General features: G+C 35.9%; 1 protein-coding gene across 1 annotated transcript in view; it reads left to right on the top strand.

Moving 5' to 3' along the window:
• The first annotated feature begins 12,241 nt into the window (after nt 1–12,241).
• LOC127448053 (kalirin-like) overlaps nt 12,242–27,737 on the top strand; it is a 325,245-nt gene continuing 309,749 nt past the window's right edge. Inside the window, exon 1 of the mRNA XM_051710307.1 lies at nt 12,242–12,453. Within this exon, the coding sequence (XP_051566267.1) occupies nt 12,387–12,453 (67 nt within the window). The 5' untranslated portion in view covers nt 12,242–12,386. The remainder of the gene's footprint in view (nt 12,454–27,737) is intronic.

Below are 27,737 nucleotides of genomic sequence, written 5' to 3'. Positions count from 1 at the left end.
GGCAGAAACACCTCTGATAATATAGGTATGTATTTTACAGCCCCCTATATACTATAACACAACTGCTCCCACATAAACCCATCATGTGCCTCAACATCTGCACCAGTGACACTGATTGGCTACCAGACTTTCAACAAAGCATAAACCAAGTCCTGCTGCCTTTGGCTCAATAATAAGAGACTTTGAAAGAAATATTACTGTTAGAAATATGTGTTTTTGGATCTGCTGAGAAGTGAGAGAGGGAGCCCGGCTATAATCTGCCTGTAACATGTGGAATGGCCATTTCTGTGTGTGTTTGAGTTTGTGTTTGTGTATGGATTTTGAGTTAGGCTCTGAATACAGAAAACACCTGTTGGTGCATGATGGGTCTTTAATATAACCAATGACAGTCCTCCATGTCAACATTTCACTTATGACAGACTAGTGATATTTTACAAACTGTTGCACTTCAAAATCAAAGGAAACACATAAGAAATTATATTTTGAAAAGAAAATGAAGCATAGCTTTTAAGAGAATTAAGATTTTTCTACATTGTACAATTATTTTTATGATGGTTATGCCTATCTCTGCATTGCAGCAATGCAAAAAAGATAGTCATTATGATATTCTCATTGCTGTAACGTAAACAAAATTACATATTTATACAAATACATTTTTAGGACGAATGTATACAGTGGTACTCCCTTGGTACAGCCTCTAATTTTCACTGTTTTAAAAAATCTTTGTACAACAGCATATTTTTACTGTAATAAAATCACCATTAAAAACAATGGGAATAGTAAAAGTGAAACATTCAGATGTGTTATTAAAAATCTCCATTGAAAAGAATAGGAATGGTAAAAGTAAAATGTCTGGATGCGTTACGGTACTGAAATTGTCAAATATGCAGTTAATAATATGTCACAATGCAAAAAATCTTAATGACCCAAAATATAGGCTTAATTTTCTTTATGCAAATATAATTTATTTTTCTATTCTTTTTTCTTTTCTTTTCTTTTCTTTTCTTTTCTTTTCTTTTCTTTTCTTTTCTTTTCTTTCCTTTGATTTCTATAGAGCCTGTACAATGATCCTCCAAAACTGTGATTTCACCAGATGTATTCTATCTTTAAAGTTTGTTGTATACATTATGCGGCTGTGTGTTGTAAACATGAGATGTGTGGAGGGTCTTATCTGTGAGTGTGTTCCAGTAAGAAGAGGTTCCTGATGCACTGGCTGCACCTCGAGGGACACAAAGCGCCCACAGGAAACACAAAGTAAACACTCTCTGGAAGTTCTGCCCTGAACCAAACACGACAAAATATCTGCCTAAGAGATGGACTGATAGAGGCTTACACTGCAAAATGAAAATTATGTCATTATATACTCATATTTTGGTCTCTCCAAACCCTTATGTCATTTTTTTTTCCCCAAGGAAATAAACAAATATTCAGTAGAAAGTCCAAATTGCTCTTTTCCATGTGGTCATACGGATTACACACCCTAAAGATTTGTTCGTTCTCACTATAGTTTCCGGAATTTGGAATTCAGAATTGGGAGCTTTTTAGGGTTTGTATGGATATATCATGCATTGTGCATGTATTAACAGTTGGAAGTGAACCCAACATTTTACACAAACACACACACACACACGTGGCACTTTCCATAAATATGATACACTCTGGTATCCCATTACTTTTTTATTAGGGGTAAAAATTTCATGTTTTTTTTTTTTTTTTTTTTTTTTTTTTTTTTTTTGTGAGAACATTTAGATATGTTAGATAAACAATTCTCCCTTAAAAGGATTTCCCTGAAGGTACTGTACAAGGAAATTTCAAATATTATTTTTAAAATCTGAAAAGGAACATAATTTGGACTCAAGTTAATGAAAATAAAATTAAATAAAAAACAATATTTAAATAAAAGTTCATTAGTAAGGACAAACCAATTGATCCCAAACTAATTAACCTTTATTAAGTAAGTAAATAAATAAAAAAAAAATTCCCATTGTTTATTTTCTGTTTTAATTTTGATTGTAAATTGTCCTTGAGCTTTGGAAAGGTGCTAAATATAATAATAATAATAATAATAATAATAATAATAATAATAATAATAATAATAATAATACGTTATTATTATTAAATGTACCAGTATCTAATTGAATCAGGGGCATAGTTTCCAGGGGGGATGGGGGGAGGTACCCACCCCACACATAATATTTATACCATGATCAGTGGGGGATACTTCAAATGTAGATACTTCACGCTGCAACCCCCCAAATTTCAAGCCAAATCTACACCCATGAATTGAATGATACATACCCACACATAAAATGAATTGAAAACAAAACAGCTCAAATAACAACAACAACAACAACAACAATAATAATAATAATAATAATAATAATAATAATAATAATATATAATTATTAGTAGTATTATTATTATCTTTATTATTATTATTATTATTATTATTATTATAAACATTTAATTTGACCACCTAAGGTTGATTTTCAACATATGAAACTTTAGCCTCCTCCTTCAATAACCATCTGTTATATTTTAACCATTTGATTAATTTAAAAGTTTCAGGCCTAGTTTTGCATCCTTTTAGCAGAAATGCATAAACATATTAAAACATTCATAAACACACTCAGTAATGTTAGACTGGAGTGATGGACATGGCCATGAGAGACTACAAGGGGAGAATGACAGAGAACAGATGTTTCTTATTAAACACTCCTCCATACTCACTGCTCTGACCATCTTATTTCCCAACAACACTAAACTCACCTTGGGAGCTATTTGGTATGGTCCATTCCTCAAGAGCTAACCATAAACATGTCACTGCTTCTGTTCGGCTCAGTTTATCCCTCACAGCGAAGAGATACAGGTCAGCACTCATTTCAACGTTCCTATACTGGTGTTTTACAGAGAAAACAGACCTATAAAATCTTAAAGTAATTGTTTCTGTCAAGGGACACATTTAAGGAGAATTTCTGAAGACTCTCAACACAGATTTTCCATGCAACAACAGTTCATAGTGACCACAACTCACGACTGTCCAGCCACATATGACTCCTGTGCTATATACCAACTCTTCTGAAACCATATGATCACTTTGTGTAAGGATCAGACCAGACTACACATTTTAGAAGATGAAGGTGACGTCTCTGATTAAATGCTTCAAACTTCATACTGCAATGTTTATAGAGATTTGTGAAATCATCATTCAACCTCTTAACTCAGAAGTCCATTTTTCTCAAAAATTCCGTTTAATTTAAACTACCTGTTAAACTGCCAGATGATTTCACTAATCTCTATGAACACTGCAGTATGAACTTTGAAGTGTTTAATCAGAGATGTCACCTTAAGTCTTCTAAAATGTGCAGCTTGCATTTATTAAACCAAACATGCTAAACTTTCTGTTCCATTACAAATAAAAACACACAGTTAATTTATTCTTTAGTGCTGTAAGTGCATTGTCATGGAAATTCTCCACCTGGAATTCACACAAGTGAGAGTGTTCCAAACACACACAGGACACAGCGCAGTCTTTTCCTCAGTGCTTTATTTGTACCACCCGGCCGGCAGGAAAAGCTCCTGTGGCTTCTCCCCAAACACACACACATGGCAGGCTTTTATAGGTTGTTAACATGTTACATGTGATTTGACCTCAGCAGATTTCTCATGTGATATGAACTCAGCAAAATATTTGTTAGGGATGTATTGTATATCCTTGAGCAAACAAGTTGTCATAAGTTTGTTATAACAATGAGATATTGTCTTTTGCCTAAAAAAAAAAACAGATTGGTCATCCATTTCAACTCATAGGGCTGCTCTTATAATGCATTTTCTAGCTTAAAGTATGTTACTCATAAATAATAATGTTCTAATATACGTAACTATCATAATTTCCTTCACACTCCCCCCACTGATTAAATATGTTAATCACAATTAAATAGCATTTGCTGTTTTTTTTTTTTTTTTTTTTGCTAACATATTTGAGCAAGCATTTGGGGTTTGTTTCATTTTATATCATCATGAGTAAATAAAATCTTACCCTCCTTCATGCATGCCTCATGTTTAACAAGCAGTTCGTTCTAACATTTTTCACCAGGGTAAAGACAATAGACACCTATTGATAGTCCAACCCCTCGCCTCTGGACTAGCTCCCCGCAAGGAACATTCAGCATAGCAATAGTTCTCTAAGTCATACATTATTTTCATTCTGTTCATCTGCAAATGGCAGTTGCCATTCTTCTTCCTTTTCAACATCCTCATTATTCACCTGTTGGTATTGTATAAGAGAAAATTGCCCAGCTGCTATTCCACCTACCCATCTATTTATCATTGCTCTAGCACAGGCTAGGGCACATGTGCAGAAACCACAATACCACAATCATAGCGCTATTAATGGCCCCCAAGGCCCAAAGTTTTCTATTAGCCACCTACTAAAGCTAAATCCTGCAGATTCAGATGGGCCAAATGCATCCCTAATTTTTTCTAGGGCTGTTATCACATTAGTGATATTATCTGAATTGTCTGATATCAGAGTGAAACTTGAATCTCCTGTGAGGTTTAGCGTTACACACAATCCTCCGGTTTTGGCCAAAAGGTTATTTAACATAATTTCATGTTTAAGCAGTGTGAGTCGATGGGAATCCCACTTGGAGAACATGTCTACAATCACCAGGCAATACTTTTTGCCTTCTTGCAGACTTAGTTCATTAAAGTCCATTTGAAGGTGGTCAAATGGCTTTTCAGGTGGTGGATGTGCACTCATAGGCATCTGTTGCCATCTTCCTACATTAAATCTGGCTCATATTGCAAATTTATTTGGGCATAAATGGAAAACCCATTTGTGAACCAATACCTATTTATTTGTGAACCAGTACCTATTTATTCCACTCAACATCCCTCATTTTGTCACATGGTCTACACCGTGTGTCAATTTGGCATAATGTGGAAATAAATGACTTGGCAGGTATGGTTTACTGCTTGGACCGACCCAAATACCTTGCTTTGAACAGTCAGTGTTCTTCCAGGCAGCTTTCTTCTCCGTTGTGGCTCTGCTCTATTTATCAATTAAATCTGCATTTGGTGTGTGTATGTCAGTTTGCAGAACAGAAACATAACTGAGCATCTGCTTGTGCATTTAACCATAGACAAACTGTTCCAACTCAGCATTGGAGAGTGGTGTATCCTTGAGGTCTGGCCTGGGGGAGCAAATGGATGTTATTGAAGCAACACCATCATGTGGTTCACCAGCTGCATGAATACTGCATAAAGTACCAATAGGGTCAAATGTTGATAATCCACCAAATCTGTGGAAGCAAGCACTGCTTTTTCTACAGCAGCAACAGCTATAAGGCATTTGGGCAGGTCAGCTGCCACTGTGTCTAATTTAGATCAGAAATAAGCTGCTGGCCTTAATTTCCCCCCATGGTCTTGTGACAGAACAGAAGTCATGTAACCTCCTTTTTCATCCACAGTCTGCACAAAAGGCTTAGTCATGCCAGGCAATCCCAATGTGGGTGCTGATTGTAAAGCCACCTTCAGAGAAGAGAAGGCTTCATGTCCGAATTCAGTCCAAACTACTTTGTCATGTGCTGTCAGGCCTTTACCATGTATCATTGCAGACAGTGGAGCCTCTATTTCTGCATAATTAGGTATCCGCTGCCTGCAATATGACGTCATACCTAAAAAGTCATCACTTGTTTCTTTGTGATAGGCCATGGAATGTTTTGTATGGCCAAAAAGTGTTTTTTTTTTGAGTGATCACAACCGGTTCAGCACCTTTCATTAATCTCACATCATATTTCCTTTGGTCCCAAAGAGAACTTGGTATTTCAGAGAGCTCAGGAGGGTGTTCACCAGATGTGTGGTTGACCATTTAACATGTATCCTCAACAATCTGAACAGTTCTGTCAACAGTTATGCCTAAGGGCATGTGTAATCTGTGAGTAGCATGCTTAACATTGTATTGAACCCCTTTTTTAGAGGTGTATTGCCATCTGGTTTGAGTATTTCTGTAACTGCTGATCTCCTGGGTTTTCACAAAGTTTACTCACAATGATGCTAAAAATAAAATAGCGGCAGTTCTGCAGATGGAAACACCTTGTTGATGAAAGAGGTCAACAGAGAATGGCTAGAATACTGACAGAAAGGCTATGGTGACCCAGAAAACTACACTGTACAATTGTAGTGAGCAGAATAGCATCTCAGAATGCACAAGAGCATGTCAAACCTTGAGGCGAATGGGCGACAATAGCCTCAGACCATGTCGGGCACTTTATTAGGACCATAATGTTAATAAGAAAGTGCCCAGTGAGTGTATAAACAGTATATATATATATATATATACAGTGGTGTGAAAAAGTGTTTGCCCCCTTCCTGATTTCTTATTTTTTTGCATGTTTGTCACACTTAAATGTTTCAGATCATCATACAAGTTTAAATATTAGTCAAAGATAACACAAGTAAACACAAAATGCAGTTTTTAAATGAAGGTTGTTCTTATTAAGGGAAAACAAAATCCAAACCTACATGGCCCTGTGTGAAAAGGTGATTGCCCCCTAAACCTAATAACTGGTTGGGCCACCCTTAGCAGTAACAACTGCAATCAAGCGTTTGCGATAACTTGCAATGAGTCTTTTACAGCGCTGTGGAGGAATTTTGGCCCACTCATCTTTGCAGAATTGTTGTAATTCAGCCACATTGGAGGGTTTTCGAGCATGAACTGCCTTTTTAAGGTCATGCCACAGCATCTCAATAGGATTCAGGTCAGGACTTTGACTAGGCCACTCCAAAGTCATCATTTTGTTTTTCTTCAGCCATTCAGAGGTGGACTTGCTGGTGTATTTTGGATCATTGTCCTGCTGCAGAACCCAAGTTCGCTTCAGCTTGAGGTCACGAACAGATGGCCGGACATTCTCCTTCAGGATTTTTTGGTAGACAGCAGAATTCATGGTTCCATTTATCGCAGCAAGTCTTCCAGGTCCTGAAGCAGCAAAACAGCCCCAGACCATCACACTACCACCACCATATTTTACTGTTGGTATGATGTTCTTTTTCTGAAATGCGGTGTTACTTTTACGCCAGATGTAATGGGACACACACCTTCCAAAAAGTTCAACTTTTGTCTCGTCAGTCCACAGAGCATTTTCCCAAACATTTTGGGGATCATCAAGATGTTTTCTGGCAAAAATGAGATGAGCCTTAATGTTCTTTTTGCTCAGCAGTGGTTTTCGTCTTGGAACTCTGCCATGCAGGCCATTTTTGCCCAGTCTCTTTCTTATGGTGGAGTCATGAACACTGACCTTAACTGAGGCAAGTGAGGCCTGCAGTTCTTTGGATGTTGTTGTGGGGTCTTTTGTGACCTCTTGGATGAGTCGTCGCTGCGCTCTTGGGGTAATTTTGGTCGGCCGGCCACTCCTGGGAAGGTTCACCACTGTTCCATGTTTTCGCCATTTGTGGTTAATGGCTCTCACTGTGGTTCTCTGGAGTCCCAAAGCTTTAGAAATGGCTTTATAACCTTTTCCAGACCGATAGATCTCAATTACTTTCTTTCTCATTTGTTCCTGAATTTCTTTGGATCTCGGCATGATGTCTAGCTTTTGAAGATCTTTTGGTCTACTTCACTTTGTCAGGCAGGTCCTATTTAAGTGATTTCTTGATTGAGAACAGGTTTGGCAGTAATCAGGCCTGGGTGTGGCTAGAGAAATTGAACTCAGGTGTGATAAACCACAGTTAAGTTATGTTTTAACAGGTGGGGCAAACACTTTTTCACACAGGGCCATGTAGGTTTGGATTTTGTTTTCCCTTAATAATAACAACCTTCATTTAAAAACTGCATTTTGTGTTTACTTGTGTGACTAATATTTAAACTTGTTTGATGATCTGAAACATTTAAGTGTGACAAACATGCAAAAAAATAAGAAATCAGGAAGGGGGCAAACACTTTTTCACACCACTGTATATATATATATATATATATATATATATACTGGCAGCCAAAAGTTTGGAATAATGTACAGATTTTGCTCTCATGGAAAGAAATTGGTACTTTTATTCACCAAAGTGGCATTCAACTGATCACAATGTATAGTCAGGACATTAATAATGTGAAAAATGACTATTGCAATTTTAATTTTATGTTAAGAACTTCTTAAACTCATTCAAAGAGTTCTCATCAAAAAATCCTCCACATGCAGCAATGACAGCTTTGCAGATCCTTGACATTCTAGCTTTCAGTTTGTCCAGATACTCAGGTGACATTTCACACCACGCTTCCTGTAGTACTTGCCATAGATGTGTCGGCCACTTCCACTTCAGTCTTGTTGGCCACTTCTCACGCACCTTACAGTCTAGCTGATCCCACAAAAGCTCAATGGGGTTAAGATCCATAACACTCTTTTCCAATTATCTGTTAAAAAAAAAGTCTGTTTCTTTGCACACTCTAACCTTTTCTTTTTGTTTTTCTGTTTCAAAAGTGGCTTTTCCTTTGCAATTTTCCCCATAAGGCCTGCACCCCTGAGTCTTCTCTTTACTGTTGTACATGAAACTGGTGTTGAGCAGGTAGAATTCAATGAAGCTATCAGCTGAGGACATGTGAGGCATCTATTTCTCAAACAAGAGACTCTGGTGTACTTATCCTCTTGTTTAGGTGTACATCTGGCCTTCCACATCTCTTTCTGTCCTTGTTTGAGCCAGTTGTCCTTTGCGTTTGAAGACTGTAGTATACACCTTTGTATGAAATCTTCAGTTTTTTGGCAATTTCAAGCATTGTATAGCTGTCATTCCTCAAAACAATGATTGACTGACGAGTTTCTAGAGAAAGCTGTTTCTTTTTTCCATTTTTGATCTAATATTGACCTTAAGACATGCCAGTCTATTGCATACTGTGGCAACTCAAAAACAAACACAAAGACAATGTTAAGCTTCATTTAACGATCAAAATAGCTTTCAGCTATTTTTAATATAATGGCAAGTGATTTTCTAGTACCAAATTAGCAATTTAGCATGATTATTCAAGGATAAGGTGTTGGAGTGATGGCTGCTGGAAATAGGGCCTGTCAAGATTTGATCAAAAATTATTGTGATTATTTTATGTCTTGGTGCTGTTTTTTACATCAGTAATGTTCTGACTATACTTTGTGATCAGTTGAATGCCACTTTGGTGAATTAAAGTACCAATTTCCTTACGAAAAGCAAAATCTTTACATTATTCCAAACTTTTGGCTGCCAGTGTGTATATATACACACACACACACACACACACACACACACACACACACACACACAGTATATACACTGGTGGCCAAAAGTTTGGAAGAATACCAGTTTCGTTCCATAAGAGCAAAATCTGTACATTATTCCAAACATTTGGCCACCAGTATACTGTATATATATATATACAGTATACACACAGTATATATATTCTAGGCATTTGGGATAAGATTTTAAAACTGTTAATCATGATTTGTGAATCATGAAAATCTTGAAGTGTTGTTGGTCTCTTGAAATTTGACTTTACAGCAAGTAATTTGTTCTCATTTTACTTGTTCAACTTGGCCATCTGGCAGTAAGTAATGGCACTGCATGTTCGTACAAAACTACTAGAATTGTAATTAATCGAGTAACTACAGATATATATATATATATATATATATAAAGTACTGACACAAGGTGTTGTTTCTATGTCTATTTTCTATTATTAACTACCTAATATATATATATATATATATATATATATAGATAGATAGATAGATAGATAGATAGATAGATAGATAGATATTCCTATTTATTTATTTATATTTATTTTTTTGGTTCTCAATATGAATGTTGGGTAACACTTTACATTAATGTTCCCTTTGTTAAGGATTTATAAAGGTAACAACTTCCATGCAAGACCTGACACATAGTGAGCCCTTTTACCTCATGTTATAAATGCTTAATATCTCTTATTCAACATTAGTAACCTATGAAAATGTACATTGATTAAAACATTTATGTTTCATTTATTAAGAAGTTGTCAACATTAGAAACATATGCACATAAAGTTCAGTATAGTTCAATGGTCATTTGGCTTTATTATATGATTTATGCTGTGAATGTGCATAAGGAATTTAGGTAACTAGGACTAGGTATGTAGGGACGCCACTCGGAGCAGCACCATTCTTTTGACATCAATGTGACAAGAAAAGTGACCAAACAAGTTAGTAAAGACATTCCAGTAATTAAAAGAAACACAGAATGAAATAATTCCTCCTTTTAATTTCACTTTAATATTTAATAATCAATTTTGCTGCATTGTGACATCAATCAAGAATTAGGGCATTAGGTCATTTGTTTTCTGATTAATGTAAGTATTAATTAGTGTATTTATTAAGCATTTATAACTGCAAGTTAAAATGCTCACTTTTTGGCATAGGTACAGACTGGGCCAATGGGGCCAGTGCCCATGGGCACTTGACTACTGGGCTGGTCCATCAACTTTAAAAAAAATAAAAATAAAAATAAAAAAAAATACTTATATATGCTTAAATATGCAGCCTGGTCTCATGAAATTTACGTGAACATGACAACATTTTTGCAATTCAAAATTTACGTGCTGTATAACACATTTGGCTGCAGGTTTCCAGTGAAATGTCCAGCTGGGGGCGCCAAAAGCAAGTAAAATTGTATCGTATTCAGACGTGATTTAAGGTGAATTTTAGATCTTTTTTTTTTTTTTTAAACATATCTCCCTAACCTAACACTTTTGCCTGAACCTAACCAATAGTGTTTTAAAATATAAATGAGACATTTAAAAAAGACATCTTTGGTGATGGGGGTGTGGTCGTGTATCTGTTTGCGGGAGAGAGGGAGTGTGGTGTGGCTTGTCAAGCTGGTTGACATAGCTTATGTAAATAATCAAGTATTAATTGTACCAAAAGAAATTAGATTCAACTTAAGATCTAAATTTAATATTACATTTAATATCATCTGTCTGTCTGGCCATAGATCCATCCAGATCTTATTAATAATACAAACATCATGCATACTTTACAGAGAGCTATAACAGGTTAACTCTGTATTCTCCACAACACTTAGTTACATCAGATGAAATCCCCCACATCTCACTGAGCTATTAAAATAGGATAGTTTCAAAATAATCAATAAATCATTTGAATTATACTTAACAGCTTATCAAAACCGTGTCTTTGATAAACTGGTTCATTCCGTCACAACTCTGAATATAATTTAACTGTGAGTTTCAGTAACAGTCGCCAGGGGGCAGTAAAGTCTCAGTTTTTCATTTGCATTTTCATGCAGCAGAACGCTTATCCAGCTCATCCATTGTGTGCTTCACAGTAGGTTTCACTATATCTCAAAAGCAAACTACTTTAATTGCTAAAATAATACATTACCAATGGGAAATTATCAATAGAATTTTTTTTTTTTTTTTTTTTTTATAGGTCTATCAACCTATCAAGGCTGATTAATCAATGTAGGTATCAAATGTTGCACATCTTTCAGATGAAATCACAACACTTAATTGATTTAATAATGTCAAGTGACTTACTCCGTAACAATGCAGTTAACTTTCCTCAGAGTAGCCTCTAAATAGCTAAAGAACACAACGGAAAACAATACGCAAAATACAATTGAGCATGGGTTTATTAATATAGTTAAGTACACACGTGTTCATTTATTTATCGTTGAAATATATATCCCAGCTTTCTCCTATTGCCTCAAGTCTCACACACGCGCGCTTCCCTTCTGCTCTATTGTTAGAAACATAAACGAGTGTGTGCTTGTGTTTCTGGAAGAGCTCATTATATTCGTAAATGAAATATGTATAAGATAAGAAAAGAACTAATCGCTGACATTATGCAGAATTCATGACATCATCCGCTTTCCTCGTCAGGCTCGCGCTCCAGCCTATCTGACACATTAACGGGCTGTGCGTCGCTTTGTGCAGCGCTGGTCCGACTCATTCCCGCGAATCGGTTCTTTCGAACAGTTCGTTTTGATGAACCGGTTACAATAATAATAATAATAATAATAATAATAATAATAATAATCACATTCACAAGCTCTCGGCTTATTTCGAGTACGACATCGCCAAAAAAAAAAAAAAAAACTAATAATTGAATCGCTAACTTGCGAACCGCTCTGACCGGATCACTCCAATTCGCGAGCGAAGGGTTCAGTTCGATTTGCGAACCGGATCATTGAGGAGAATCACACATCTCTGCTGGAAGAGCCAACGGAGGAGGAGAGGCGCATCTGGAGACAATAGAAGCGAACGCGGCGCTGATCGAGGGTTGTGCAGTGAAAACTCACAGGGATATGGAGATGATGGAGCGCTGAATCTGGATTTATTTCACGTTTTATTCGAGCTGTGAGATCTGAGAGGAAAGATGAATTCTGCTGAGGCGGTGGAGGACGGACCCAATGATTCAGACACGGACGCGTTCTTCAAAACAGGTACGATGACAGGAGAGATGGAGAGATGTGCGCGCTATGCTACACCTACAGTATATTCAGTGTTTCTACTATTTCCTCATCGTTATCCATTTTGATAACTCTTGTTTATGTTACCTAGCTCGTGACTTTCCTTTGTAATATTTGCTCGTTGTGTTTTCTTCTTTTATTTTACACTATTGTTGGGTGCTATTATTCGTTAATTCTGCTTGTCTACTCCTTTCGCATTGTGGTTATTTTACTCTATTTCATTTATTCTGCACTTCTCTGATCATACAAATGGTCTTTTTTTTTTTTTTTTTTTTTGCCAATAAGTCACACTTAATTCAAATGAAACTGAAAATATGAAATGAAAATAGAGACACACTATTTCAAGATTAACAATAGGATGAAAGCTTGGGAGTTGGTGTCTTGAATGCTGTCTGCTTGAATGAATTGAAACTAATGAGATTAATCTTGTGTGGTACAGTAAGTGGTTTATGGATGCTTGAAGTGCAGGTTTGCATGATGGGGATGCTGAGCATTTGATTGACAGCTACACAGATCTTCAGACCTAAAAACCCAACCCATCACTCATCGTCTTCACCAAACAATATGGTTACAATCTGCACATTCAGCATCTCTCAGCTTCCAAACACACACTTTATTATTATTATTATTATTATTATTATTACTTATGTAGAAAACAATATATTGGAGAGTTAAGCGACTAAGTTAAGCTCAATCAGCAGCATTTGTGGCATAATGTTGAATACCACCAAAAAAAAAAAAAAAAAAAAAAAAAATATATATATATATATATATATATATATATATATATATATATATATATATATATATATATTCATATATACACACTAAACCCTGTAAGTGATTTTATTATCATGTTAACACATATGATGTTCACGTCTTGTGACTATAGACCCAAATGATGAAAAACTGATGATAAAATAAAACTTTTAAAATTAATATTTTCATAATGTACCTAGTTAAAAGGTCCCATGTGTAGTAAACAGCATTAGCTGAGAGACAGTTTATTTCCGATGTAAGCAAAATGGATATTTTAACTGAAATATACCCATATGAATCAGAATCAAATTGAGAGCTTGTGAATCAGAATCGAATCGGGAAATCTGTATCAGTACCCAGCCCTATTTGAAAACTGTCATTATTGTTGCCATTCTGTTTAGTGATGCTGGAGTCTTTGAGCTCTAAAAGTGGACACTGGGTCACTTTTGAAGTAAGCGCTTCTGAATTTGGTGTGTTGTTGAGAGGAAATGGCTGGTAGAAATGTTAATGTTTAGGTAAGTGGTCCAGATCTAGCATTTGCTCCAGCTGTAAGACCCCCCGCTGAGGAGTGATGAATGCACCCTGCTGCTGTACACTGTGGGGTATAGGTCAAAATGCTGGTACACTGCTCTCATATACTGTATGCAAACAACACACACATGTGTATTCATAGAATAGCACAAAACACCAAGTGTGTTGCCTATATTTGTATCTATGTGAGTGAGGCTCAAGTTGAGGATCTTTGGAGGAGGTCGCTGTGATAATTGGGTATAATATCTCTGTGTTGACTGTTGGTACAGTATGAATGGGTTTCTGAATGTCATATCTACAAGGACTGGCTGATAAAATAAAGCTGGTCTTTCTGAATAAACCAACTAAAAGAAAGACTTAAGCCAAAAAATAAAATTCTGTCATCATTTAAAAACACCTACATGACTTTCTTTCTTGCGTGGAACACAGAGAAAGATGTTAGAAATATGAGCCTCAGTCACCATTCACTTTCAGGCATCTTTATTTTTTCCCATACAATAAAAAAAAGGTAACACTTTACATTAGTGTTTCCTTTGTTGAGATTACAAAGGGGTTTACTAATGACTTATAAGTCATTTACAAATGCATTATAAAGCATTGATGTGCAGTTAACAGCATGCTTTAAAAGGATGGCTGTCATGCAATACCTGCCAAATAGTGAGCCATTGTACTTCACAAGTTATGAATGCTTAATAACAAATATTCAACATTAGTAACCTATGAAAATGTATCTTAATGTAAAGTGGACACATATGAAGCATTTATTAAGGATTTGCCAACATTAGAGACCTGTATATAAAGTTCAGTATGATTTAATGGTCATCAGGTTTTATTATATGATATATGCCGTGAATGAGCATGAAGAACTGAAAAGTATTTTTGCAGAGGACTTTAGGTAACTAGGACTAGTTAAAATAATTCTTTTACCATCAACGTGACAAGAAAAGTGACAACACAAGTGAGTCAAGACATTATATTAATGAATATAAACACAAAATACATGATGATTTTAATCTCACTATAAAGTCTATTTTTGCTGCATTGTGACATAAATCATGAATTAGGGCATTTTATGTCTTAATTAGGTATAAGTATGAATAAGAGAATTTATTAAGCATTTACAACATGCAAGTAAAAATGGCCTGTATTTGGCAAGTATTGAATGAAAGTTGCCCATTTTAATGCATGTTGCTATAACTGCATATAAATGCTTTGTAATGCATTTGCAAATGACTTATTAGTCATTAATTAACTCATTTATAACCCCTTTATAAACCCTCTAAACAAAGGGAACATAAATATGAAGTGTAAAACAATTAGACTAACGTTCTGCTAAAAATTCCTTGATAATTATATTCTATGATATTCTGGTCCATAGAAATGGCTCGGGTCCCTCCTTCAATGTAAGTCTGTGTTTTTTTCTTGTTTTACCATCCACCAGGTGAAAATTGTAAGTCTGATCTATTAGAAAAGCAATAGCACACCTCTCATGAAGTAGTTGCACAATTTCGTGTCTGAAGCACAAATGGTTTCAATTATGTGGTGAAGTTTAATTTTTATGGTTGGGAGCTTGTTCGAATCGCAAACCCTAACAATCAGCAATAGAAACAGCTTTGTTATCACCTCGATAAAAAGATCCAAGAAACCTATTTTAGGCATCCGATCATAAAGAGATTGTTAAGATGTTCAAAGCAATGGTTTAAGGATCTCCAGTGCTGGGATGGTTTGCAGATGTTATGGAGGTCTGGGTAAGGTTTCAAAGAGGAGATGGGGGTTTTACTGTGGTTTTGCTCAGTGGAAGTAAGGATATCTGCCTGAAAAACACAGTCAGTCGTCATCAATGGATAGACGGATCCATCCTGGCAGCCCATGCCCCTGGGGCCAACAAAAAGACAGAAGGATATAATGGAGGAAGAGAGAGGGAGCGCTATAAACACAGTAAATGGGACCATAAATCCCCTCTCTTCTATGCCACATCCAGTTGTAGTGGGGGTTTGCCTTGCGAGAGAAAAGACGTTACGTGGCTGAGTGAACAGTAATCCTTTCACAAGCGTCACAATCAGCGATCTGAAGAGGTTTTCATTCTCTCAGCCACATGGCTCACTCTCTGCTTGTGTATGTACTTAGTATACATGGCTAGATGAACCTCTATAATAACACACACTCGCCTGGTTTGGTGTGCCATGTTCAGGTTTTCTAGTTGGTGCTCCCAGAGTGGCTCATTATTTAGAGCCAATAACAGGGGCGTCATAGACCTGGGCTGATGAGGCTGTAGCCCCGAATTTATTCAGGATAACCCTGAATGTTTTCAACTGGAGCCAGATATTATATCTGTAAGTCAGATCTACAAGCTTGCTTGGATAGATAATTCAGCATGATATCATGATATTCAGATCAAAAAAGTCAGTCTAGCAGAAGAGCATGATAAATAAGTCTCTGCAAAATACATTCTCAACTACTGATTATGTTTTTTTAGTTGTTTTTTTCAATGAAAAACATCCTCCCAAAGTTAAGGATCCCAGCTTTCCAACAACACCTAGATTAAGCTTATAGTCCACTCAGAGGTAATTGATGAAACAGTGAGGAAGGTGTGTGGGATCACAAAAGAGACTGAATGTCTATTTATGAGCACATGGCGAGTGCTCAGCTGCGTTAGAGTGCCACCTGCATTTCAGATCTGTGATGGAGGGTGATAGAGGACATTTTTTTTTTTGTACTTGCTGCCATCTAGTGGGATGGAGTAACACTTTTAGCTGAGACACAAGAGCAAACAGAGCCTGAATAACAGACTTTCAAAGACATGATAAAAGCAATGTATGTTCATCATATGAATGTAAACATATACAATGTTATTTATTAATTATTGGAATCTTTTATTTCTATTTTGTATTTATTTTTTTATTTTTTAGGGGTAAATGTATTTTTTCTGTAAAATAAGACCACTATTATGCAATTAGTCTACTGTATGTGTGAAAGGTGAGCTTTTAAATTTGGTAGCGAAAAATGCAGGCAGCAGCCAAAATATGCAGCAGATATGAAAAGGTAAACAAATAAATGAAAACAATACAATGTATTAATATTACCATTAACTGAATAGACCAAAAATAGACTAAATTATTAACATGATAAAGGCTGAAAAGGAAAATTGAGAATTTTGTTTTTCGGAACAAACAATGTTTATCCTCGTTGCAAGTGATCCTGTATTTAATGTAGTCTTGGTCGTATTTTCTTTTACCATCCATAGTCTTGTAAATGGGTTTTGAGGATGAGTGCAAACATACTGTAGAGTTTGATTGAATGTACAGCCTTTGATGTTAACAACAAAATCAAAAAAATAAAAAATAAAACTATTAAAAACATAATTTTTGCTATCGTTTCTATGAGTATATGGTTAGTTACATTTTATTATTTGCATTTAGCATTGCTTTTTCTCTGCTGCCCGTGACCTTAACATTTTTGGGTATTGAGGCACCAGTTGAGAACCGCTGCATTACTATACGGCACTAAATGGGATAGACCCCAGCATGTCATTTATGTCTAGTGATACACATCTAACAGATAATAATCATTTAGACCATGAAGGCAGCTTTATTTCTCTCTGACACAGGTCAATATTAGTCAAAGTATTTCAGAAGAGAGTGATTTGGCTGCTGTTCCTGGTTTAAGAGGTCAGTGGTTGAGAGATTAAAAGACGACCTCTTTACTCTGATAATAACTGTGTTGATTGTCACATTTGGGCCACTCTTTTGTGGTCCTTCCTGTTATAAGCTGTCTTCTGGAGTCCACTTCAAGACTTTGTTATCTGTTATAGTGTGAGTAACAACTTTTGCCAATTAAAGTGTTAGTTGCCCCTTGTATCAGTTTCTAACTCTACGAACAGCTGTGTCAGTGGAAAAACATATTATATGTTTTAAAAACAGAAATTTTGTTTATGACCATCAGCCACCCTGCTCACTAGATATGGGCACTGGCACATAAAAAAAATAAAAATAAAAAAAAAACTCATATTAGTCGAATACTTCTCATGACACAAGATCATGAGACAAAACTGTCTGCTACCATAGGCTACATACTGATGAAATACTGAGTTTTTGTGAAGCATCTGGATTTTAACACTTATTACTTAATCAATTATTGAATGAAAAAGGTAGGCCAGGCTTTAGGGACCATGAGGAAGATTATTTTCTAATCCAGTCTGGAAGCATTGCATTGGTTTGACAGTGCTGATGTAAGAGTTGTGTTATGAATGAGAGCTGGTGTGATCATTCACAATTAAAGACATCAGGCTGAGTGTGTGTGTGTATTTGTGTGTCAAACACAGTCTGTTGTAAGCAGCTGGTTGATCCTGCTGCCCTGAGGACTGAGTTTCTCTCTGGTGTGAGTGATAGCGCTGGATAGACTGGCTATGCGATCTCTCTCTCTCTCTGACAGTCATGCACAACATACTGTAAATTCTCCATCTTACACTGATTTACCATTTCCTTATCACCCTAAAAACATTGTGCATTTTAAATGATGCAATGTGTGATATAAGCATATGCAGATCATATGAGCCACACTAAAATCCTATGAACCCTTGTGCCTTCGCACAGTGTTTCCCCACCTCTAATGTACCCCCTACAACCCCATCAGTAAAGTTTAAGTCAAGTCAAGTCATTTTTATTTGTATAGCGCCTTTCACAACATATAGTTTCAAAGCAGCTTTACAGAAGATCAGGCATTAACAGAAGATAAAACTGTAATATCTATAATGTCTTAGAGTCATCATTGTGTAGTTTGATAAAATACGATTGTGAATTGTTTAAAATAAGTAATTAAATAATAATTGTATTTATAACCCCAGTAAGCAAGCCGAAAGCGACTGTGGCAAGGAACAAAAAACTCCATAAGATGTTTAAAGGGATAGTTCATGCAAAAATAACAATTCTGTCATTAATTCACCAAAGTGACATTTATCTGATCATAAAGTATAGTCAGGACATTACTGATGTAAAAAACAGCACCATCACTATTTGAAAAAAGTCATTTTTGATCAAATTTAGACAGGCCCCATTTCCAGCAGCCATCACTCCAACACCTTAGAGTAATCATGCTAAATTGATCATTTGGTACTAGAAAATCACTTGCCGTTATATCAAACACAGTTGAAAGTTGAATTCTACCCACTCAACATCAGTTTCATGTACAACAGTAAAGAGAAGACTCAGGGGTGCAGGCCTTATGGGAAGAATTGCAAAGAAAAAGACACTTTTGAAACACAAAAACAAAAAGAAAATGTTAGAGTGGGCAAAAAAACACAGACATTGGACAACAGATAATTGGAAAAGAGTGTTATGGATCTTAAATCCATTGAGCTTTTGTGGGATCAGCTAGACTGTAAGGTGTGTGACAAGACAGCTACATCTATGGCAAGTGCTACAGGAAGTGTGGGGTGAAATGTCACCTGAGTATCTGGACAAACTGACAGCTAGAATGTCAAGGATCTGCAAAGCTGTCATTGCTGCACGTGGAGGATTTTTATTTTTTTTATGAGAAATCTTTGAAGTAGTTTAAGAATTTTTTTTTTTTCAAATTGTAATAGTAATTTTTCATGTTATTAATGTGCTGACTATATATTGTGATCAGTTGAATGAAACGTGGTGAATAAAAGTACCAATTTATTTCCATAACAGCAAAATCTGTACATTATTCCAAACGTTTGGCCGCCAGTGTATATATATATATATATATATATATATATATATATATATATATATATATATATCATTTGATAATGATTGCTGATAGCTAATGAAAGTATAAAGTGTTATCAATATATTTTTGTTATTAGTTGTCATGAAAGGTGATCCATCACCTTAACTTAAAATAATGTTTATCAGAAACAATGTCTAATATATTTTGTCATGTATCAAGTATCTGTTGTATCTGAATTCTGTTGTACTTCTTAATGCCTGCTTGTGCAAATGTCTGTCGTATTGTCACACTTTTAAGGTGTGATGATATTTGCACTGCAAAATTCTGCGGACGACGAAGGCGCTGGCAGACATTGAGCGCGTGTGAAGCCAGCAAAAAACTAATTGCCAAGCAGCCTCTTTTTAATCCTGCTAAAATGATATCCTTGTCCATTGTGTATATTCAGTGTAGTTGTGTACAAAGCACCACCCACACAGAGATCACTCTCCAGCCAGGCAGCGTCCTATTGTTCAACACAACTAATTCGCCTTCCATAGTTCACCAACTTTGAACTCAACGCGAAATCCGCGAGGGGAAATTCGCCACCAGAAGTCCATCAAGTTTTTAGATGTTAACGTAATGGTAATACTGTAGTATTCTTTGAAGTACCATAGTGAATTAATATGTTAATCATGGAGTACCATGGTATTTATCAAAGATTTATCAAAATACCAATAACAAAAAAGAACATGGTTAAAACTTTTTATAAGTGAACCTTAGGATTTAAAAGCTCATGAATAAGTAATTTTATGGATTTAAAAATATATGTATTAATGCTTTGACTCTATGATTCTGTATTCATGTGTATATCAGACATGGCTGGAAACAGCAGATAAAAAAGCAACAGACTGAATCAGACTGATTACACTCACACACAGCTGGTGATGCAAAAGGCCTTGGCCTCCTGCCACTGTGTGTGTGTGTGTGTGCATGTGTGTGTGTGTGTGTGTGTGTGTGTGTGTCTCCTCCTCCCCCACTCCACGCTGTCTGTTTGCTGCTCGTGGGTTTCAGTATGGAGCAGAACAATAGACAATACACAAGCACACACACACACACACATACACACGCTATTTATGTACAATTTGGCGCTGAAGCAATACCATTTTAGAACCACTACCATAGACTATTGTTTTTATAATATATATTATATAAATATTTATTTATAGATAAAAACAATAGTCTATGGTAGTGTCTCTCTCTCTCTCTCTCTCTCTCTCTCTCTCTCTCTCTCTATATATATATATATATATATACTGTACTCTCTTTCTCTCTCACTCTATCTCTCTCTCTCTCTCTCTCTCTCTCTCTCTCTCTCTCTCTCTCTCTATATATATATATATATATATATATATACTGTACTCTCTGTCTCTCTTTCTCTCTCTCTCTCTCTCTCTCTCTCTCTCTCTCTCTCTATATATATATATATATATATATGTACTATTAAAACTTTACACTAACCCTAACCGTATGTCAAAAATATCTATATATTCTTTTGATTTTTTGCATTTTATAGACCATTTCAAGGATGTAAACAACAACAAAGGAATTTGAACACGGCTGATCTTGAAGCACTTCCTGTATCATTACCGGATCCTTTAAATAAGACTCTGAGTTAACATATTTTCTCAAAGAACATTAAATGTTTAACTGAAGTAATTTATCCAGAAGTGTTGTTGATAATGAGCATCTGAGCAAGAGAGGTGATGAAAGTGTATCGTAGTGTAGATGCTCACAATTATTTCAGCAGCAGAGACATTGGGAATATTGGATCAATCCTACAAATAACAAAGTTTATTTATGCAGTAATATCAATTAATAATTAATACAATGCAGTCAATAAACTTTGTTTATATTACAAAGAGATGTGTTTTGGTTTGTTTTGCATACACCTGTGTCATGCTGACGGGATGTCAGTGCTTGGATTCAAGCCTTCATTCATTGTTTTTTTTCCTGAAAATCGATATTCTTCGGATGTCGATTTTCCTAAGAAAACAATCTAATATTGAGACTGTTTTACTATCTGGTTATTAGTCCCTGATTCCAGGGTGGTGCACCGTCAATGTTAATCCTTATTAATATTCTATTGATTTTTGATAATTGATAATTATCTTTGATGATTGTTGAATTTGAATGATCAATAAGCTAGTGTTAATTTTAATTAATGTTTCATTGATGTTAACAATTAACGATTATCTTTGATAATTGATGATTTAAAGGATTAAAAAAGCTAACATTGATTCTCATTGGTTTTTGGGATAAAGGAGGAGGCGAGAAGCAAGGTTTCCCAGTTCAGGTGGGTGCTTTAATTTATCCAGTTTAAAGTTTTTACAGCTTTGCAGCAACACTTGTTGACTTAGCTACACACAATTTCACATTAACTTTCATGCTAGAATTGTATTTCTTATGCCAGTCTCTCTCTCTCTCTCTACTGGCGGTGTGGCTCCTTTTATGCCGTTCTCCCCGTGCTCACTGAAATTAGAGACAGATGTTAGACATAATTTAGCTCAGGTGTAAGCGCCCTTACCGCTTTCTCTCCGGAGAGATGCTTGACCACGCCCCCGCAACCACAATGTTATATTGATTTTAATAATTAATAATTATCTTTGATAATTATCGATTATTGCTAATAACCAAACCCGCTCCTAAACGTAGCGCACTACATTTACTGGAGACCCATATGAGGTATTAATGAGTTAGATTCAATTAGATTCAATTAATTAATTTAAATATTAATTAATAACTAAAGAAATAATTATTAATTATTTCTGATAGTAACACTGATCTAAACAACCAGTAAAGCCCTACAATAGTGACAGTTGATCATACATGACAGATTAGGAAAGTAAATGTTAGAATATGTTTTACAAGAGATGATGCAAAGTGAACAGTAAATGGCCTAAACGTCCTCCTCAAATCTTATGTTAAATTACACACGGTTATAGGCTTAAATAAAAACTCAAAAATGACTGCACATTTTTGACAAGTGACAAGTGTCATTGCTGCACATGGAGGATTTTTTGATGAGAACTCTTTAATAGTAGTTTAAGAATTTCTGAAGGTTTGTTTAAAATTGTAATAGTAATTTTTCATGTTATTAATGTCCTGACTATACATTGTGATCAGTTGAATGCCACTTTGGTGAATAAAAGTACCAATTTCTTTCTATAAGAGCAAAATCTGTACATTATTCCAAACTTTTGGCTGTCAGTGTATGTTTAAATTGAAATCTAATTAATTTGAAAATAAATATATATACAGGGTTGGGGAGTAATGGAATACATGTAACAGGATTACATATTTAAAATACAAAATATAAGTAACTTTATTCCACTACAGTTACAATTTAAATCATTGGTATTTAGAATATAGTTACATTCAAAAAGTATTTTGATTACTGAAGAGATTACTTTGCATTTTATTGTCATTTGTTTCATTTAATATTTAGTCCTTTCAGATGGAAAACATTTATACATATAAATGATGCGATCCATAGTGCATTTGAACAGTGGTGAAACACTTTCTTATGATGTGTTACATTCATACGAGCAGACAGAGAAGTAAGTTTGAAGTAAGTTTGGAGCACAAGAAATAGAAACAAATTGTGTAAATTGTCAGCTTTACGCTAAGCCATTTTACATGCACATGTTACCAGGCACGATCATATTTTTTTATCAAGAAAATTCATGTTGGATCATAATTTGTTCGTTTCTAGTAAGACCTTTGATATTAGGGCAAAAATCATATTCTTGATAATAATTTTTTTATTGTATATATACATTTTAAATTCAGTATATGTAGCCCTCTGATGTCCCCCAATTTTTGTCACTTTTGAGGACACTCAATTACACACACACTCAGAGTGTGGCAGATGGCTAATTGGCTGGTTAGAGGCACTGGGGCTATAAAACCAGTGAGAGGAGATTTGAGTGGATTATAAAGTCATGATATGACGTTGAGAGATAGAGCTGAAACAGAGAGAGAGGGGGGATCCCCCATTTCCGTTTTTTTGCAGTGTTAGCATGGGCAGACACTTAGCACTCTAGTTAATGTAGTCAGATCTCATTAGCTGATCTTCTGCTTTGAATGAGACTTTTAGATGAATTAAGGGGAACTATTCCCTGGAGACCTGTGAGCCTGCATCTGTGCTGCACTGATATTCATGCTCCACCACTCACCATTTGAACTACTAATTCTGTTTATTCTTAATGAAATGTTAAACAGAAACCATCTTTCAATTGTGTCACCCACATGCCTTTAAAAAGTCTTACATGAGAACTTCTTTGATACATACAGTACACTTTTAAAATTAAATGTTCTACAATGATTCAGCAAAGAACCTTTTTCTTATCAAGAACCATTTTCTTTTGTATAGGGTTCTTTGGAGATTAAAAAGTTCTTGATGATTCTTGAAAGGGTCTTTAAGGTCAGAAAATTTGTTTCTAGACCAGAAGGTCTTTCAAATAAACAGAGAATAAGAATTCATATGTGGGACTTATGTGTGTGACTGTGGCGTCATTTTTTGCTAAATGTCATTATTTGGTTCAACAAACCGATGGGGCAAACTAGACAAGAACCAACAGGACTAGACTTGAGACTGAAAAAACAAAACGATCTGACAAAGAAGACAAGACAAAGGAGAGAAAATAAAGGGAAGGAAGGATTAAAACCAGGTGCTGCCAATAGAAAATGAGCAGCGCTATTCAGCGCCATGGCAACGTTGACTGCACTGCAGAGCAGCACCTGGGGAAACACGAGGGAGAGAAGAAAACACAAGCACATGGGACAACCTGAGAGCTGGGTGGAAGAAACTGTCACAACCCTGCCACAACAAGAATAAAACAAGATAAAAATGGCAGGATCATGACAGACACATGAGAGCCAATGAGCATTTGACGTCACTGCCGTAAGACCACTGGTCGTAATGCTTGAGGTGTCAACATTTGAGTTTTGAAAACGAAACCAACGCATGTTGACGGTTACGGCAGACGCGACGGCATTGCGCCGGATGGAGACGGAGATCATTAAATAAAAGGCTTGAATTTGGGTCTGTTCTTCACCAGGATTTGGATTATAGCTAACAAATTTATGGATTAGTTTTTTTTTATTGTTTTATGGTGCTTTTCTGTGGTTTATTTTGTTTTTTTGGCATATTCTGAAAACTCCTTTTGTGTCCCATGGCAAACAAAAATTAAATTAAATGCTAAACGATTACAGAGTTTTTATTCATTTTAACATTTTAAAGTTTAGTCTTGGTTAAATTGATATAATCCTTTAAAAGGTTGTATAGGGCAGTGGAAATCACACAGAACTGAATGAAACCGTTAAAATGGCATTATAATGTCAACTGCATTAGCATTTAACTAATCTTATTGATTATAAATGAAATGTAATTAACTGATTAATTCTATGAATTATTCAATATTAATCAATTCTAAAAGCCCACATACTGTAAACATTTGTACATTTCTATAGGTGTTAATACGTAATATAATGAAGTTTAGATGCTGTCAAAATGTCAATATTGTTTCGATGTCTATGCAAATGTAAGATAATGTACATTTGCCAGAGCCAAACTTTCCATAAGAATACATACGAATTCCTCATGAAATCAGAGACTCTCCTCTCGAAATCTAAACATGAGTGGTCAAAAGAGATGATCAGGTGTAACACTGATGTGTTTCGCTTGTACAATTGTGCATCTCAATACCAGGTGTACACAGGGCCTCAGTCAGGGATGAAAGGTCTTGTAGTTGATTCACTCAGTCTGCGATCAGTCCTGTAGTGTGCACACCAGCACGACAGAAAACAAGACTGGGCGCAGGGCGCCGACTGCAAGTCATGTAGTGTGCACTTGGTTTAAGTGATTATGAACTGATAATCTGCTGTTTTACTCCTTACTGATTATTGATTAAAACACAGTAACTATTCCTTACTGCTGCAGGATGTCTACTAGAGGTTTATGTGGAAACCTTTTAAAGAAATAGGCATATTATCTGCTATAAACTGAACTATTGTAGCATTGGACAGGGAGTGATATTTAAAGTGCAGAGAGGTACTGAATTCTCTATAATTGCATCCAGACAAACAGTGACTTATTTTGTCTGCCCTGTGGATTTTGGATGTGGTACAGTATGAAAATGCATTTCACATGTCATCAGAGCACCTGCTTTCTCTGCTGGATTTGATGTTTCTATTAATCTGTTGCCAATCAATTTTATTTCAGAGCAGTTTGATCCATGCTTTTCATGAGGTTTAATGAAATGAGAAACTAACCCCTTTGAAAATTCTCAATCCATTGATCTTGAAAAGACTTGTGAAGATGTAAGCACAGAGCTGCAATTTTTCTCCAAACACACGTGTGAAATGGTTTGTAAAACACACACTGCAATCCATTTCTGATGTGAATTGCATGACTGATCATACATTTCTTTTGTCCTCAGCTTATTACCAAAGGTCGACATCTTTGTGTCTTGAGTAGATCTGACTTGCATCGGGCAAATGAAAACCGTTCAGCGATCTTTGTGTGAACCTGCCCAGAGGAAAATTGCCGGAAGTTGCTCTTTCATTGCTCAGGAGACTTAACTGAGATCTATTTTATGTTTCTTTTAAGTATCAGCTTTGTGTCAGATGTTTCGGTAACACTTTACATTTATGTTCCCTTTGTTAAGGGTTTATAAAGGGGTTTATTAATGACATATAAATGCATTTTAAATCATCGAAATGCAGTTGACATTAAGGGTAAATTTTATTCAGTACTTACCAAATAGTGAACATTTTACCTCACAAGTTATAAATGCTTATTCAACAGTAGTAATATATAGAAATATAGCTTAATGTAAAGTGGGGGGGTACCGTGAACTAACCTCACATAGGCAGGACACATGCTCACAGTGTCAGATGCTCAATGAGGACACATGCAGGGAACCAGAGAGTGCTCATACATGTTTAATCTACCGAGACAGAGAGGGAGAGATGATTTGAGACACAAAGACCAACCATGAGCTCCAAAGTTGTTAATCGATGACATCGGTGCTTCAGTTGAAATCATCAGTTTGAGTTTTTTCAACTTTATTTTTACTAAATTATGTTTAATAGTGGAATTCCTAGTGAAGAACTACAGTACCTATAATCCTGAAGAGAAAGGTCCACCAATCAGAGAATCACAGTGAACAAAGTGCACCAAAAGAGGTCTGCAGTGACCGCCCATTGCCATAAAACACTGTGAATGATGCAACTGAGTCAGTCTCCTACACTCTCAAACTACCTAGACATTGTATGTATCAAAATATTTAGCTATACTTTCAATATTGTGTTTCGATACATACAATCAACAACTTTAAACAATAGTGTTATATTTGTCCATTGTTTTTCATTCATTGACATAATTTGCAATGCTTCATGGGATTGTAGTTAATTTACTCATGTAAAGACGGTAAGTACACAGTCTTGTACCTTTGTCTTTTTGTCTAATTTTCAAATACTTATTTGCTTACAACTCATTTATGAAGGGTTTTATAAAAAATCTATGGCAAGTATGGATTAAAAAAAAAAAATAAAATTCTTCTGGAACCAAGATGGCTGAAAAAGTGGAATGGGCACTGTTGTACTCTATTGGACTAACCCTTTGACTTGGGCCAGTAACACTTTGAACACACTAGCAATGCCATAGCAACCACTTAGCAATGCCCTAGCAACAGCCTAACAGCATACTGACAATGCCCTAGCAACCATCTAGCATGGCCCTATTAACCAGCCAGAACACCCTAGCAACCACATATCAATGTGCTAAAAACCACTCAGAAAATCTAGCAACCACATAGTCACGCCCTACCAACCATCAACCATCAACCTTGCATCATGGTGGTGACTTTTGCACTGGTCAGCAGTACTTTCATTTTCATCTGAGAATGTAAAAATATAGTACTGTATCTATTATGTTGCAGATGGAAAGGAGAGAAGTTCTGCATTACAGCTTGTGTAATGCAGGCAAGCAGTTTTCTTTCAGGTAATGTTTGAGCGCTCTGATTTTGACTTGAAATAGAGCATTCTGGTCTGATAGTACAGCACTGCAGGACAGCACACTGCTGTGTTCAGCACACACACACACAGATGAAAGTGTGGGGAAAGCCAACTAAGGCGAACAGACTGCTTGGTGCAAGAAGAGCTGCTTGGCTAATGCTTTTAGAGCATTATATTTCACTAAGAGAGTGGGGAATGGGCAGACGAGAGAAATA

This window comes from Myxocyprinus asiaticus, chromosome 11, assembly GCF_019703515.2.
Source record: "Myxocyprinus asiaticus isolate MX2 ecotype Aquarium Trade chromosome 11, UBuf_Myxa_2, whole genome shotgun sequence".
NCBI classification, from domain to species: Eukaryota; Metazoa; Chordata; class Actinopteri; order Cypriniformes; family Catostomidae; genus Myxocyprinus; species Myxocyprinus asiaticus.
The sequence above is the reverse complement of the archived record's forward strand: the minus strand, read 5'-3'. Positions and strand labels throughout refer to the sequence as shown.